The sequence below is a fragment of the Equus quagga genome, chromosome 4, assembly GCF_021613505.1.
Source record: "Equus quagga isolate Etosha38 chromosome 4, UCLA_HA_Equagga_1.0, whole genome shotgun sequence".
Classification (NCBI taxonomy): domain Eukaryota; kingdom Metazoa; phylum Chordata; class Mammalia; order Perissodactyla; family Equidae; genus Equus; species Equus quagga.
Genome location: NC_060270.1, coordinates 137373286 through 137389650, shown reverse-complemented (window position 1 = coordinate 137389650; position 16365 = coordinate 137373286). Strand labels below are relative to the sequence as shown.

The 16365-nt window shown below is 38.2% G+C and overlaps 1 protein-coding gene across 1 annotated transcript in view; it reads right to left on the bottom strand.

Moving 5' to 3' along the window:
• The window catches only part of FAM117B (family with sequence similarity 117 member B), a 77480-nt gene that overhangs the window by 18008 nt on the left and 43107 nt on the right, over positions 1–16365 (bottom strand). The window contains exons 3-4 of the mRNA XM_046659868.1: positions 8475–8567; positions 7384–7497 (exon numbers count right to left, since the gene is read on the bottom strand). Coding sequence (XP_046515824.1) covers positions 7384–7497; positions 8475–8567 — 207 coding nt within the window. The remainder of the gene's footprint in view (positions 1–7383; positions 7498–8474; positions 8568–16365) is intronic.

The window sequence follows — 16365 nt, the reverse complement described above, 5'->3', positions numbered from 1 at the left end:
AAGGGACAACCTTGTCGTCTGATATACTACTTAGTGTTAAAGCAGAAAGTAAAGTGTTACAAAGTATTTCTCCTCTTCTATTCCTGCTCACCTTTATAATTAAAAATTTAAAGAAATAAGCAAAACACAATAATTCTTGGAAAATCCAAGAAATTTGCAAGAAAAAAGCCAAAAGGAAGCTTCAATCTGGAGTGGAGGGCAGCACTTCCTCCCTGCCCGGTTATCCTGGGACGAGAGTCTCACTGTCCTCGCATGTGAGAGGGGAGCACGAGGCCCACCTCAGAGCAGTTCTGCAGAGGAATGAGAGGACACGCAGCGTGGTGCCAGCCCACAATGATGGATGCCCAGTAAACAGGGGCTACCATGTTTTCCTTTTAAGCAGTCATTTAATTTATTTAATTAACTTATTTTTTAAAGATTGGCACCTGAGCTAAGATCTTTTGCCAGTCTTCTTTTTTTCTTCTTCTTCTTCTTCCCAAAGCCCCTCAGTACATATTTGTATATTCTAGTTGTAGGTCCTTCTGGCTCTGCTGTGTGGGACGCCGCCTCAGCATGGCTTGATGAGCAGTGCCATGTCCACGCCTAGGAACTGAACCAGCGAAACCATGGGCTGCCAAAGCGGAGCGTGCCAACTTAACCACTCGGCCATAGGGCCAGCCTCTCAATTTTTGTGTGTGTTTTCCCTACTACGTATTTTATTCTTAAAATAATCCTTTCTTGTCTTTTCACAATTTTTTTCAAGTATCATTTTTTTCTACATATACTGCCTTCTAATGTTCCCCCTTTTTAATCCCTCTGTTCCCTAATCTTATCTCCATACCCTCAAACTTCTCATATTATTTATTCCCTTTTTTTTTTTTTTAAAGATTTTATTTTTTCCTTTTTCTCTCCAAAGCCCCCCCGGTACATAGTTGTATATTCTTCGTTGTGGGTCCTTCTAGTTGTGGTATGTGGGACTCTGCCTCAGCGTGGTTTGATGAGCAGTGCCATGTCCGTGCCCAGGATTCGAACCAACAAAACACTGGGCCGCCTGGAGCGGAGCACACGAACTTAACCACTTGGCCACGGGGCCAGCCCCTATTTATTGCCTTTTCACGTCCATCTTTTCTTTTTGTCCTGTTTTCTAGTCTCAGTATCCACTATCAAAGGAAGGAACACAAAAAACCTTAAGTTTGGATATTACATAGGTGTTTTATAGAGAAAATTTTTCAAATCCAAATCTTTGAGCCAGATCTTTGAGTGTAGATCTTTCGGGCACTAACATATCATTTCCAAAATTGTTTTTTGATGAAAATCTTTGCCACACCAAAGACTCTATCTATTCTCTTGGTCTAGTTCACGGGCTCTGAACACTTCCTGTCAGACCGCTTCAGCTTCAGCCGTGGTAACAACTCTACATCCGCCCTGCTGGGGGCTGAAGCGCCGTCAGCATCATGGATCAGTACTAGATGGAAAACAAAACTTCAGCTCACTGACACTCTGTATTTATCAAAATTTAAATCTGATATAACCTGGTGTCAGCTAAACTAACTCCAGATAGCACACAGTGGCCGTAAGGTAAGAATGATGGGATTCTTAGGAGGTGAATGGGAGAATTATTCTGTGAATTTACAAATAGAAAATTATGGGACTACAACCTGACCCACATGTCTTGAAAGGCTTAGTTCTCCTATTTCTTTTGGTTCCCTCTTTCTTCAAATAAAAAGTATAATAAATACTATGTTCAGGTAAAACAAACCAATTTCTCAGCATTTTCTGTTCTTCCTATTGGAACAAAGTCACATCTATCCCAGATACTTCACAAAAGCAAAGTTAAAGAATGCTCTTCCTTTATCTCTTAAAGTTTATCTGACAAAAAGCCAACATGTGCAGACACAACACACACTTATATTCTACACAGAAAGACAGACTATTCCCCCAAAATATCAAGAGTAAGCTATACAATGCTGAACTCAAACAATTCTGAAATGTGTTGGCTATATCTTCTAATGAGAATATTTCTTGAAATACTCCTTAAAAATATGACATTTTAAGCCTGTGAGGGCTTTGTCAATTTTGGAAACCACTGACATGTGAACGAGTCTCTCTTCTAAGAAACTTGGCAGCATTTACTCTTCACAACAAATAGTTCCCCCTGAACTTCCAGGGAAAGAACCACTCAAAAAGTATGTGGGAATTCTTTTCTAACTGTAATAAATCCATTGTAAGCCCAAGAAAAAGATCTTTGGTTAACCAGTGGTTGTTGACTACACCAGCAGCACTGTCCCTTGCCTGTTAAGGGACGTTAAAGGAATTTCCCAGTAAAAATAATCCTCTACATATCATGAAATGCACACAAATAACTGCAATCACTTGGAAAGCCTATCAAGACCCCAAATATTCAAATTTCTCAACCAAATAAAGGAAAATCTATGCCTAGAAAAGTATAAATATAGAAAAAGGTTTCAGCGCACAGAAACTGGACCCAAGGAAACAGCTAAAATTAGGGAAATACTCTACAGAATCTGAAACATCAAAAGTGTTCCTGAAGCACTTGTAATAATATAAACATTTTTCCATGTTAAATACAAAAAATTATTATAATAAAGTACAACAGACGGTATGAGCTCAACAAGAAAGAAATGCAAAAGGAAAAAAGAGAAGAAAAAATGTCAGGAATAGCTCTACAGAGGGTGAAACTCTGGATGATGTTTTTCTATTTGACTTAAAAAAAAAGTAACACCTTTACTGAGACATAAATTTCCTACTTGATGTTTTTTGGTTTCTAAAATTTCTGTAATAAGCATGTAAATACTTCTATAATAATAAAAGTTTTAAAAAAATAAGGTCAATATGAAATTGGCAGAGAAGCCTAGTGGAAAACACAAACTAGTTTACTTCTCTTATATTAAGGTGCTACCGCAAACAGCCTAAGATTTACTGAGTAATTATGTGCCCAGAAGTGCGTTCAGTGTTTACAACACTCTGTCCCATTGAACCCTCGGGACAACACAACAAACAGGTAACATTACCACGCACAGAGCAGGGGGACTTCACACAGCCAGCAACCCGCAGGACCCAGAGCTGCAGCTGGGCAGTGCGACCTCAGGGCCCCCGAGCTCGTCCTCTGCACTGTTCACGCCCTCCCAGGTGACTTTTGGGTCCTTTTTTATTGTCTAATCTAGTTCATTATTCACAGACAATTATATTTGTGTTTTACGTATTTGTTTTTTAAGTTGGTAGATATTTTTTATAACAGTTTATTGAAAAATAATTCACATACCACACCATTTACCCATTTAAAGTGTACAACTTTTGCTTTTTTAATGGTTAATGAACAGAAGTGTACAACCATCACCCCATCTTATAATCACAAATCTCTCACCCATGAGCAGTCACTCCCCATTTCCCCCAACTTTCCCTGCTCTAGGCAACCACCAGCCTACAATCTGTTGACGGCTGTGCGTACGCTGGACGTTTCATATAAGTGGAATCATAGAGTGCGTCCTTCTGTGCCTGACTCCTTCCGCTTAGCATAACGTTTCAGAGGTTGGCCCATGCTGTAGCATGTATCAGTACTCCATTCCGTTTTATGACTGAATAATATTCCACGTATGGATATACCAATTTTATTTACCCATTCATTGTTTGATCGGTTCATCAGACATTTGGGTTGTTTCCAAATTTTGGCTATTGCGAACCATGCTGTTATGAATATTTGTGTAAGTCTTTATGCAAACAGGTTTTCAATTCTCTTGGGTACAGACCTTAGAGAGGAAGTGCTGGGTCATACGGTAACTCTATGTTTAGCCTTTTGAGCAACTGCCTGACTGCGTTTCAGAGTGGCTGCACCATTTTGCATTCCTATCGGCAATACGCAAGGGTTCCAATCTCTCCACATGCTCAGTGACACTTGTCATGTCTTTTATAATTTTAGCCATCCTAGTGGGTACGAAGCAGTATCTCACTGGAATCTTGCGCTGCATTTCCCTATCAACAAAGGATGCTGAGCATCTTTTTCACGTGCTTATTGGCTATTTGTATATCTTCCTCGGAGAACTATTTAGATCGTTCGCCCGTTTTTAAATTAGCCTGTGTGTCTTTTTATTACTGAGCTGTCAGAGTTCTTTATATATTCTAAATGCAAGTGCTTTATCAGATATAGGATTTGTAAATATCTTCTCCCATTTTGCGGGCTGTCGTTTCACTTTTTTGATGGTGTCCTTTGAAGTACAAAAGTTTTTAATTTTGATACTGTCCAACTTACCTACTTTTTCTTTTGTTGCTTGTGCTTCTGGCATCACCCCTAACAAACCACTGCCTAATCCGACACCACGCGTCCGCCCGCGTGCTCGTCCAAGAGCTGTTAGGTTTCGCTCTTACATTTAGGTCTTTGATTCATTTTGAGTTACTTTTGTATGTGGGGGGTGTAAGGTAGGTAGATATATTTTTAGAATCATGTTTTAAAGGCTAGAACTGGTATTATCCTTTACTTCTATTTCTCCATCACTTCCATCTCATCAACCATCAGCTAACATAGAGCTTAACATCTCAGGCTGTGAAGTCATAATGCCTGGACTAGCAACCCAGCTTTGTCTCATATGACTCTGAACAAGATACCTGACCTCTCTGGGCCTTAACTTCCTCTTCTGTAAAATGGGGTAATAACAATCCCGACCTCAAAGATGAGGGCTAAATGCTAATAATATATACAAAAAATGAGGGGCCAGCCCCGTGGCCGAGTGGTTAAGTTCACGCGCTCTGCTTCGGTGGCCTGGGGTTTCGTCAGCTCGGATCCTGGGCGCAGACATGGCACTGCTCATCAGGCATGGCTGAGAGGGTGTCCCACATGCCACAACTAGAAGGACCCACAACTGAAAATATACAACTATGTACTGGGGGGTTTTGGAGAGAAGAAACAAAAAAAAGAAGATTGGCAACAGATGTTAGCTCAGATGCCAATCTTTTTTTTAAAAAAAAACAAGAAAACTGAGTCCGTGCTTGCCATACAGTAAGTACTAAACAGAGCTCAATTACTAATTAGCACTTTTAAATAGCACTCAGATTTGTCCATTCTCTCCAGCTCCACACCTTCTACCTTACTTAGCCCACCATCACTTCTTACCTGGATTATAAATCCTATTCATTCTTGAAATGGTTTTCCTGCCTCTAACCTTGTCCTCTCGCAAATTCATTCTCTATTCTGAACTCATAATGCACATTATAAAATGTGTATCTGATCCCATATCAATCCCCTGTATTTTTTTTTGCGTGGAAGATTGGTCCTGAGCTAACATCTGTTGCCAATCTTCCTCTTTTCACTCGAGGAAGATTGTCACTGAGCTAACATCTGTGCCAGTCTCCCTCTATTTTATGTGGGATGCTGCCCTAGTGTGGCTTGATGAGCGGTGCTAGGTCCGTGCCTGGGATTTGAACCTGCGACCCCAGGCTACCAAAGTGGAGCATGCAAACTTAACCACTACGCCACCGGGCCAGCCCCTCAATGCCCTGCATTTAAAAAAATAGTTCCCTGGTGCCTCTAGTACAAAGCCCAAGCTTCTTAACAACTGAGACATGAAGACTTTCAGGTCTGGCTGCTATTTACCTCTCCAGCCTAATCTCTTACTACTATCCCTACCTGGAGCCATGATTTCTCCCACCTCTAGAAGGCTGGATGAATCCTACTTAACCTTCAGGATCAACTTAGACACAACTTTCTCTGAGAAGCCTTTCTAGAGGGTTCCATAGCCAGTCCAAGGATAAACAACCCTTCTACAGCACTTCGAACTCTTCCCTATCATCACACTCATTACACTGTAATAATCACTGTTTACTTATATTTATCTGAGACATGGTGGAAGGTAAGCCCAATATTTCATTTAACATTGCATCCCCTAATGAATACTACAGTACCAGCCATATGGCAGACGTTTAATAAATGTGATCTGGTTGGAGGAAAGGCCTCAAAAGTAAATCTATCTCAAAATGGTACTTTTCTCCACTAGAGAGAGAACCTACTAAAACAAAGCCATTCCCGTGACTTAATGAATAATATTTTCATGTCCATAGTCTGAAAGTTCCAATTAAACATGAAAACCGCTGTCACAACTATCACAATGCACGTTGCCTTATCTCTGCTTGGCTATTAACACTCAATAAAATGAGCCAAGCAGTCGAGATGCTTGGGGTGTCAAGTGCACAAAACTCCAGCTACCTGAATTTATTCTTTGAGTTACTCTATTTGCTAGTCCTTACCTTCTCTGCCAAGAGATGTTTTAGAATTAAACAAACATGAACTTCATGCAAACTCCAATAAGCTTCATCAAGCAATTTCAACTTGCAAGGGAAAAAAAGGGAACTTTTGGATAACTTTACTACTTTGCTGATTTTAATGCAACTTTTAAAAATCACTTCAACTTATAAACTCCTAAAACCCATCACTTAATCTTCAGCCCTATTCTACTTGGAGTAAAACATGGGTTGGGCATAAAAAGTGGCCTCATCTCTTAGAAATACATATGAAATATCTATGGATAAACTGGAGGGAGAGAAGGGGGGTAAATTCACCTGCAGAACCATCTGGTCTGCAGCCTTTTGAGAGTGAGAGGGTTTTGTTTTTAAGCAGTATTCCAACTTTGACAGTTATTAGTCTGTTCAAATTTTTCATTTCTTACTTTGCCAATTTTACACTTTCTGTTTCTCCAGATATAAACCCAGGCTGTTTAGATTTTTAAATGTATTAGTGTATATTCATATTCTATAATTAAAATACCTTATATATGGAAAACAGCTATTGGAAACTACAACCAAACTACAAATTTGTGAAATCAAATTTGACCCATGTATCAATATTTTAGGACAAATTAGTTTGAAAAAATATATACCTCTACCCATACTTTCTCGTGAAAACAATCCATACACACTTGGCAACCATCAGAATTTCATCCATCAAGAGCAGTTCACAGGGTTCTATGGAGAAACCAAAGCAGCTGAAGGTCTTCCACTGAGGACCTTCTGAGGCAGGTGTCACTAACATCCCCAGTCTTCAGATGAAGCAAATGAGACACAGACAGAACAGGCTACCCATCCGGGGTCGGGCTCCAGAGCCAGTGCTTCTCTCTTTCTATTATTACGCCTCCAACATACAGAATTGATAAAGACAAAAATACAGTAAATCAAATACCTAATTAGCTAAGTCTCCCAGAAGTCACACCACAGGTCACCAAAAGAAAATATTTTGTCAACTTAATCTTCTGGTTTTTTATGAAGGCTGAGATTCAGTACTCAATCGCTATTTCAAATATGCTTTTGGACATTTTTGTCCTAAACAGTTACCTATGAAATAAGAAATCATCAGAAAAGCAACAAATGCCTGCCTGGACTTTGTGATGTCTGAGCTCCTACCTGACACTGGTTAATAGCCGCGTGGTTGCCGTGGAATGGAGACTGTCTGTCTTTATCTCGATGATGCCGACTGCTGTGTTTACTTCTCTGCAATTGCTGGCGTAGTTTTGCAATCTGAAAAGGGGAAAAACAAGTGCGTCAGAGTGTTTTCCACACCACACAAAACATATCCTCACTTAACAAGAACAAGTAAAATTTACCCTTAACTCTTTTGGTCTTAAAACCGTATCACAAAATTTGATTTACCATACAAAATTTATATACATACACACACATACAAATGTTTGTGCATACATGTGTATCCTTCTTTTAAAGAAAAACAAAATTATTTTCCAACACTGTTCTGAGCCTTCAAGCTTCCAAAGTACTGAACAAATGAAGTTTTTGGCATTTAGAATAAATTACATTAAAGCTTTTACAAAGAATTAAAAAATAATGATAATTACTCTCTCACTGCCCTTACAAGGAGTCACATTTTAGATTCAGATTTCTTTATCAAACACCTAATCTTCAATAGCTCCAAAACTTAAACAGTAATTAAAAAATCAATTCAAGCCATGAAATACATTCGCAGATACAATGTTTAAATAACAAATTAAATTTCAATCAATATCCCATATTATCCTTGACTGAATTTTTCTATTTCTACTTTATGTATGAAATGCAAATACCCTAATTACAGGCACAGAAAATGGTAATCAGAGCATAGGGCCATAATCAACCCAGTTATACTAGGTTACTGAATTTCAGAAATACTACCATTATATATAGAAATAATAAAGGTGAATTTGTTCTATCATTACAATTTTATACATCTGATGTTTTATTATATTAACAGGTAGGGACTCTCAATTTTAAAAAAGGACAAAGAAAAACACATAATCAGGTAAGTAATGTGTGCATTTTCCCACTCAAATCTCTACCCAATCAACATCATAACTTTTTCTGCTGTTGTTTCTCAAGTAAACAAGACAACCATCAAAAAAACAAAAAACGGAAATTCACAAATCCTTGAAGCCCACAACTTTAAGGAACTAGCCCATGAAGGGATCCAATTTCCACACCCACTTCCATGGATGCATCCTCCTGACCTCCTTCAGCTGATCTGTACTGCCCCAGGACGCTGACCGCTTGTGAGACCCTTTCTTCTTTTCAGAGTATTCTTCAGCCCACGCACTCTCTGTCTTTAATGGAAAAAGAGGAAGGGGTATTTTAATCATCATTTAACAATAATGCATACCACATTTGTGACAACAGGGATGGATCCTGAGGGCATTACGCTAAATGAAATAAGTCAGACAGAGTACAACAAATACTGTACGATCTCACATGGGGAATCTTTGAAAAAAATAAACCGAACTCATAGAAAAAGAGATGCGATTTGCGATTACTAGAGCCTTGGGGTTGGGGGAGGGGGAACTGGATGAAGGTGATCAAAAGGTACAAACCTCCAGTTGGAAGATAAATAAGTACTGTGGATATAATGTACAAGATGACAACTGTAGTTAACACTGCTGTAATGTATACAGAAACCTTGCTAAGAGAGTAGATCCTAAAAGTTCTCATTACAAGGAAAAAACACTTTTTTTGTAACTATATGAGGTGATGGATGTTAACTAAACTTACAGTGGTAATCATTTTGCAATGTATGTATGTTAAGTCACTATGCTATACACCTTAAACTTATACAGTGCTATGTCAATTATATTTCAATAGACCTGAAAAAAATTCCTTTCTAAAAAAAGATTATATATACCATATTTTTCTATTATAAAATAGATTCCCATTACAGAAAAATTAGATACTAGAAAATTTTTAATATAACAAATTACCCACAACTCTCCCAGCACCAGTTAATTACTGTAATATTTTAGTCTATTTCCTTCATTTCTACTACTAATAAAAAACTAGTATTATTTTTACATAATTCTAAATATAGCAATTATTAAACAAATGCATACTAATAATAGCTAACACTCCTGTGATCTTATTGCACGCTAGGCACTGTGTTCTAGGAAAGCACAGGGAAGGGCCTTCACTGTATTATCTGATTTACTACATACCAAAAGTTAACAAATTTTGCAGATGAGGAAGCTGTGACGATGAGAAGTGAGATAAGTTGCCTAAGGTCTCACAGCTAGAAAGTAGCAAAGTCAAGATATAAACCTAAGACTCCAGAGTTCACAATCTTAACCTCTATACCATGTCTCGTCTTGCTTTAAATATCTGTAAGATACAGCCTCAAAATGTTAAATCCTTAGCAGTTATACAAAATCCAAAATTTAAAAACACTGTATCAGAAAAAAAATACAAATGAGTTCTTGGCACAAGAAAATACGCACAACCTCACTCATAATAAGAGAAATGCAAGTTAAAACTTCACTAAGACCGGGCGATTTAATAACACACACTCCCCTACAGTGCTGGTGGGAGCGCAAATTAGTGCAGCCAACGCTGTCAAAGCTGCAAACGTGCACAGTATTTGACGCAGCAACCCCTCTGTGGGTCATTTATCCTACAGATGTACAAAATGTATACCTTTATGCACAAAAGACATATCATATTATTCCTGTAGCACTGTTTTTACAAGTAAAAGATTAAAATAATGTAAATAGAGGATTGGCTAAATAAATTATGACACATCTTTACAACAGAATACCACAGAGCTATAAAATATGAATAAGGAAATTCACAATGTACTGATACAAAATAATCTCCATGAGAAATTGTTAAGGTAAAAACTCAAGACTCAGTACAGTGTGTATAGCAACTACCTGTATACAGGACCTATGGAAAGAAGAGACACATATGTAAAGCATCTCAAGAAGAATACACGTGGTAACAAAAGAAACTGATGTATCAGTGGCTGCCTCATGGGAGGAAGACCCTTCACCATATACCACTCTGCACCTCTTGAATTCTGCACTATATGAACGAACGTAGAGCCTATTCAAAATAATACTTCTCTATATATAAGGGGGGGAAAACCTTTTAAGGTAAGAGACAATCTTTCCATATGGATAGAGTGAAGTCCTCATGTGAACAACAAGGTTGCAGAAGAATAGGCTATCTTACGTTTAAGGAAAAAAAACCTTTTTTTTTTTTTTTGCAACCTCCAAGGAAGAAACTGATTTAGAAGGAGATGACCAATGGATACTAAAACCATTAGATGAAAAGTTACTAGGGAACAGAATATTCATGTGGTACAAAAAAGTACTCCATGGATTACTTGCTAATGGCCAAAAAAAAAAGTATGTCCTTTACAAATATGTAGGATAATTCACAAAACAACAATGTTATTAAGACCAAAAAGAAAAGTACGAGAATGAGCCGTTCTAAATTAAAAGGGACTAAAGAGAAATCAAGGACAATGCATGAATCTCAGATTGGATCATGGTTCAAAAAAAAAAATCTTGCGGAAATTTTACCATGGACTGGATGTTACAAGATATTAAGGAATTACTGATCTTGCCGGGTGAGCTAATGCTACTGTGGTTATACAGGAAACACCCTTATTTGTAGAATATATATGCTGAAGGATTTAGGGATACAGTGTCATGGTATCTGCAACACACTTTCAGAAAGCGCAGCCAACTCACACACATACCAACAGAAGGACTGATAAAGCAAATACAGCTAACGGTTAAACTGGCAAATCTAAGGGTAGCTGTAGTATGCTTTCAATTTTGTTGCATGTTGAACATTTTCTTAGTAAAATGTTGGGGGGGGGGGACCAGAATCTCGAATCCTATCAGTTGACATTTTATGAAATTCATTTAGGACAACTCCATAAAGAAATACTTCTATGAAAAAGTATCAGACCAACAAAAAAATACAGAAGGAATGACAAGAGAGTTAGAAAATCATCATTTGGAACTACTAAAATAATTACTGATTTAAACAAAATAATCAATGAATGCTAAAATCAGTGGGTGAAAGTTTGTTGGGGAACAGGATAGTTCCAGTCTCAAATACCTCCCTCCAGATCACCCATGAGCTACGAAGGGAATCCGGCGGACAGAACTCATCCATGACGTCACGTACGTCTCGATGCACATGCACAGAGAGGAACACACATCACCCATAATATTCCTGCTAAGAGTGTAGTAACTTGAATCTAATCACGAAAAAAACAGATAAACTCAAGTTGAGAAGACTCAACAAAAATACTGGCTTGCACTCTTCAAAACGTCAGTGCCACGAAAGACAGACAAAAGCTGAGGATCTGTTTCAGATCAAAGGAGGCTAAACACACACAACACCTAAATGCCACGTGTGCTCGCTGACTGGATCCTGGCTTACAGGAGAAACTGCTACAGAGAACACTACTGGAGAAACAAAAAATCTGTGCGTGTGCCACATACTAAATAACAGTATTTATCAATGTTAAATCTCCTGAATTTGGTAATTATATTGGCAATATTTTTTAAGTCCTTGTTCTTATATATGCTCAAGTATCTGAGAAGAGTCAGAATGTCTGCAAACAATAACAACAGTCATAATTAGGTGTACACAAAGAAATAAAGCAAAATATGGAAAAATGTTTATTGGTGAATACAGATGAAGAGTATATTGACGTTCCACAATGCTTGTGAGTTTTCTATTAACTTGAGACTTCTTTCAAAATAAAGACTTTTCAAAAATTAGGGAAATTACTAAAGATATTAATTTTAAGTATAAAAAATAATTCAAGGAAAAGCAAAGGAATATAAAAGTTTCCTATAGATTTAAGAACAAATTAAAGATAATGAGAATGAGTATTAGTTAGCAAGACAAATAAAAATAAGCCATACAGAGCAACAGAGAGCTTTGCTAATTTCAGCAATGAGATGTTCAGGCAGGAAAAAATACTTAGCAAAAGTCATTAATTTTACTTAAACTCCTAATTCAAAAGATAATTGCTTTCTTTGTTCAAGTAAGCTATGCCTTTATTATAAGACACTCTTAGGTACTACTAAAAAGCAAAATTCAATTTTAATTATGTTTCACAATTTTGTTCAGTCTCGCATTGTATATCGGAAAGCTATTAAGCACCTACTAACATGCCAGGCACTGGACCAGGTCAGGTACTGGGTCAGAGAGGAACCACAGTTCTTATTCTCAAAGAGCTTTTTGTAGGAAATAAGGAATAAAAAGCCAGTTATGATATCATGTGATGACAGAGGTCCCCTAAGAAAGGCACCTACCCCAGAACTAGGAGGACAGGGGAAGTAGGCAGGCAAGATTTGATGGCATTGGGAGAGGCTCCTGTGAGCATTAGAGCATAAACTATCAAGGCAAACGGTGGGAAGGCATTCCAAAGCAAACAGAAAAGCTGGGAAGCACGAGTGAGTGGAATACACAGGGCACTGTGGAGAGTTGGGGAATATTTTCAAAATTACTTTTAACAGAAAAAAAGCAGTTGCACAATCAAGAAACTGTATTTGTTTTAAAGGATTCCATGATGCAACTCTCCATTTGTTACACTGCAGCCCAGCCTGTTTAAAAAACAATACGTAGGGGCCAGCCCCGTGGCTGAGTGGCTAAGTTCGCACACTCCACCTCAGAAGCCCAGGGTTTCACTGGTTCGGATCCTGGGCAGGGACCTAGCACCACTCATCAAGCCATGCTGAGGCAGCGTCCCACATAGCACAACTAGAAGGACCTACAACTAGAATATACATACATACAACTATGTACTGGAGGGATCTGGGGAGAAGAAGGAGGAAAAAAACTACGTATAGAGTCACTGGCATAGAGAAATTTGATTTAATATATGAAAAAAGAAAGGACAGGAACACCAGGCACCTGGTAAAGCATCTGGAAATGGAGATGATTTCAGAATCCCAGGCTTACCCAGGTAAGGCAAAGCTACTGAAAGGCAACTACAGGGCTATACTGAGGTCATAGATTCAGGTCTGGAAAAAAGAGATTTCAACATCTCTTTTCCTCAATATTATTACTCCAATTTTAACCAGTGGACCATGGTTTTATTCAAAATTGAAACAGTTACTCAAAAAAGTAATTTTTTTAAAAAAGCTAATTCAGCTCTTCAGTACTTTCATTTCATCACACTAAGATATAATTTTCTAGTGTTGCTTTTATCTACCGAACATGTAAAATAGTTATTTTTTTCCTGCTATAAATTCCACATTATTCTTCCAAAAAAAGGAAATAACTTCTAAACAAGTTTGTAGACTTATTAACAGCCACCTTCAGTAATTCATTATTTTAGTCTCTCATTTGCCAATTATTTAATTTTATTAGCTTTTAATCACAAGCCATCTTACAAAGTTTCTGAACTTTGTAAGCCAATGTACAATTGGAAAAATAAAACAATTTAATAAGTTATTAATCAAAATCAACCTCTGAAGAGGAAAAAATAGCCTCTGCAATGTCGGACTTCTGAGAGAAAATAACTAAGATTTTTAAAAGCAAAAGACCACTGGTTTATGCAATAAAGAAAACAAACAAAAGAAATAAGAAAGAAAACCAGGCACGCATCACCTGAGTCACAAATTCACACAAACAAGCCACCTGAGAGGTCAGGAAAGCTGGGAAGAGCACATCTTCCAAGTCAAAGAAGCCAAACAATCCAACCACACACACACGCTACATTTTCTCCCCCTAAAGTGGTACAGTCAGAAAACACAAAAGGTACCCCCTGGAAATCAGGGAGATCAAATTAAATTAATGAAACTGCAACCTAGTTAGATAATGCTGGGAATACAAATTAGCGTAACCTTTGTGGAGGGCGAACTGGCAAATGGTTTTTAAAAGAATCCTTAAAAGAATGCTGGGGGAGCGGGAACAGCACGCAGAGGTTGGTTACAACGTAGTAATAATAAGCTCTGTATCAAACTCTAAAGCAGAAACGGCAAATCAGCCTTGCAGAGGACGAGGCTCCTGGACCAACCCTGCTGGAGCACTGTGCCAGAAGGCTCTCAGGCTCTTCAGGCTCCCAGGGAAGGAGTGATGTCTGCCAAAGATGCACAACAACAGAATGATGCTACATTTTTGCTATCTTTGTGTAATTAGTATGATAAACAAACAGGTACAGCAAAATCTGAATCATTCAGTCATTCTCACGACCAAACAAATGATAGGGCTGGGGAGCGGACCAGAGGAGAGATTAGTATCTTTAAAATTTGTTCCCATATTCCTAACTCTTGATACTGCCTTCCTCTATATTTTCCAGAACCTCCCTCTCCCATTCCCGCTCCTCTCCAGATAGTGAGAAGGACCTTAGTGTTACATATGATATTTCTTAAATGAAAAAACCAGGGCTCAGAGTGGTGACACAATATGACTTGTCAAAAGTCAATGGCAACTTTCTGGAAGCACCCAGCTATAATGTAAGAGAATCACTTCCATCATCCTGTCTGCACCAGGGCTGATAAAAGTTCCCCCGGCCCTCAGCAGTGGCAGAAATTGCTAATCAGTCCCAGTAATTTTTAGCCTGAATTTTTTTCAGCAAAATGCTCCAGGAAGCTAACAGCAACTGACATACTGCAGAGGAGATGAAACCTACATGCCATCCTTGTTCTAATCTGACAATAATCCAAGGTCATAATCTTAATAGCAAGCATTTATTGAATGCCGACTACGTGCCAGACACTGTCCTAAGTGTTTTACATGTATTCCTTGCTTAGCCTTAAAGGATAAGTACTATTATTTTCCTCATTTTACAAAGGGGAAACAGAGGCACAGAAATGTTAAGAAAGTGCCTGAACCCCAAAGAGGATATACAAAAGGTCAATAAATACATGAAAAGATACTCAACAATACTAGTCATTAGGGAAATACAAATCAAAACCACAAGATATCACTTCATACCTACTAGGATGGCTACAATCAAAAAAAGGGAAAATAAGTGTTGGTGAGGATAGAAGAGACTGGAGCTCTCATCCACTGCTGGTGGGAATGTGAAATGAAGCAGCTGCTGTGGAAGACAGTGTGGTAGTTCCTGTAAAAGTTGAACGCAGGACCCAGGAATTCCACTCCTAGGTATGCACCAAGTGGAGCTGAAAGCAGGGATTCAGACAGACACCTGTAACACCAGCGTTCACTAGAGCCAAAACGTGTGAACAAACCAAATGTCCATAAACAGATAAATGGATAAACACCATGTGTGGCACAGCCATACAACGAAATATTCAGCCATGAAAAGAAATGCAGTTCTGATACATGCTACAACATGGATGAACCCAGAAAACATTATGCTAAGGGCAAAATGAGCCAGCTACAGAAAAACAAATATTGTATGATTCTACTTACAGAAAAATCTAGAATAGGCAAATTCATAGAAAAAGAAAGCTGAATAGTGGTTACCAGGGGCTGGAAAAAGGAGGAAGATTTACAGAGCTTCTGTTTGGGGTGATGAAAAAGTTTTGAAAACACATAGTGGCAATGGTTGCAAAACACTGTGAATGTAATTAATGTCACTAAATTGTATACTTAAAAATGGTCAAAAGGGCAAATTTTATGTTATACATATTTTACCAAATTTTAAAAAGTTGATTTAACTAGCCTACGTACCTTAGGGAATCTAACATCTACCAATAAAGTATTTGAGAACTTCTGATTAGTCCTGTTAGTGCTACAGTCACTTGCCAAAGGTGGGGGCCCACAATGCAGACGAAAGCCTGGGGTGCCCCAAGCTATCACTGCATCAGACCTTAGGAGACTCTACATGTGAGCTTCACAAGCAAGATTAACAGTACAGTAATTAGAAATGTTCTTTACATTTGTACCCTTAACATTCCCAATTGGGGGGACATTCAGAAGAATATGATGCGAGTATGGGATTTACACTTCAATTCAACGTAGTCAGCGTGAAGTCACGGCAATTTGCTAAAAAGACTTAGGAACTGTGGCCACAGATCAAGGAGCTCTCGATGGCTTATAAGATTGTATATTGTAAGATTGTATATTCTTACTGATAAGACGAAATATCTGAACCCAGTGAACATGAAACCGCAGAGGAAATAAAGAGCACTGTAG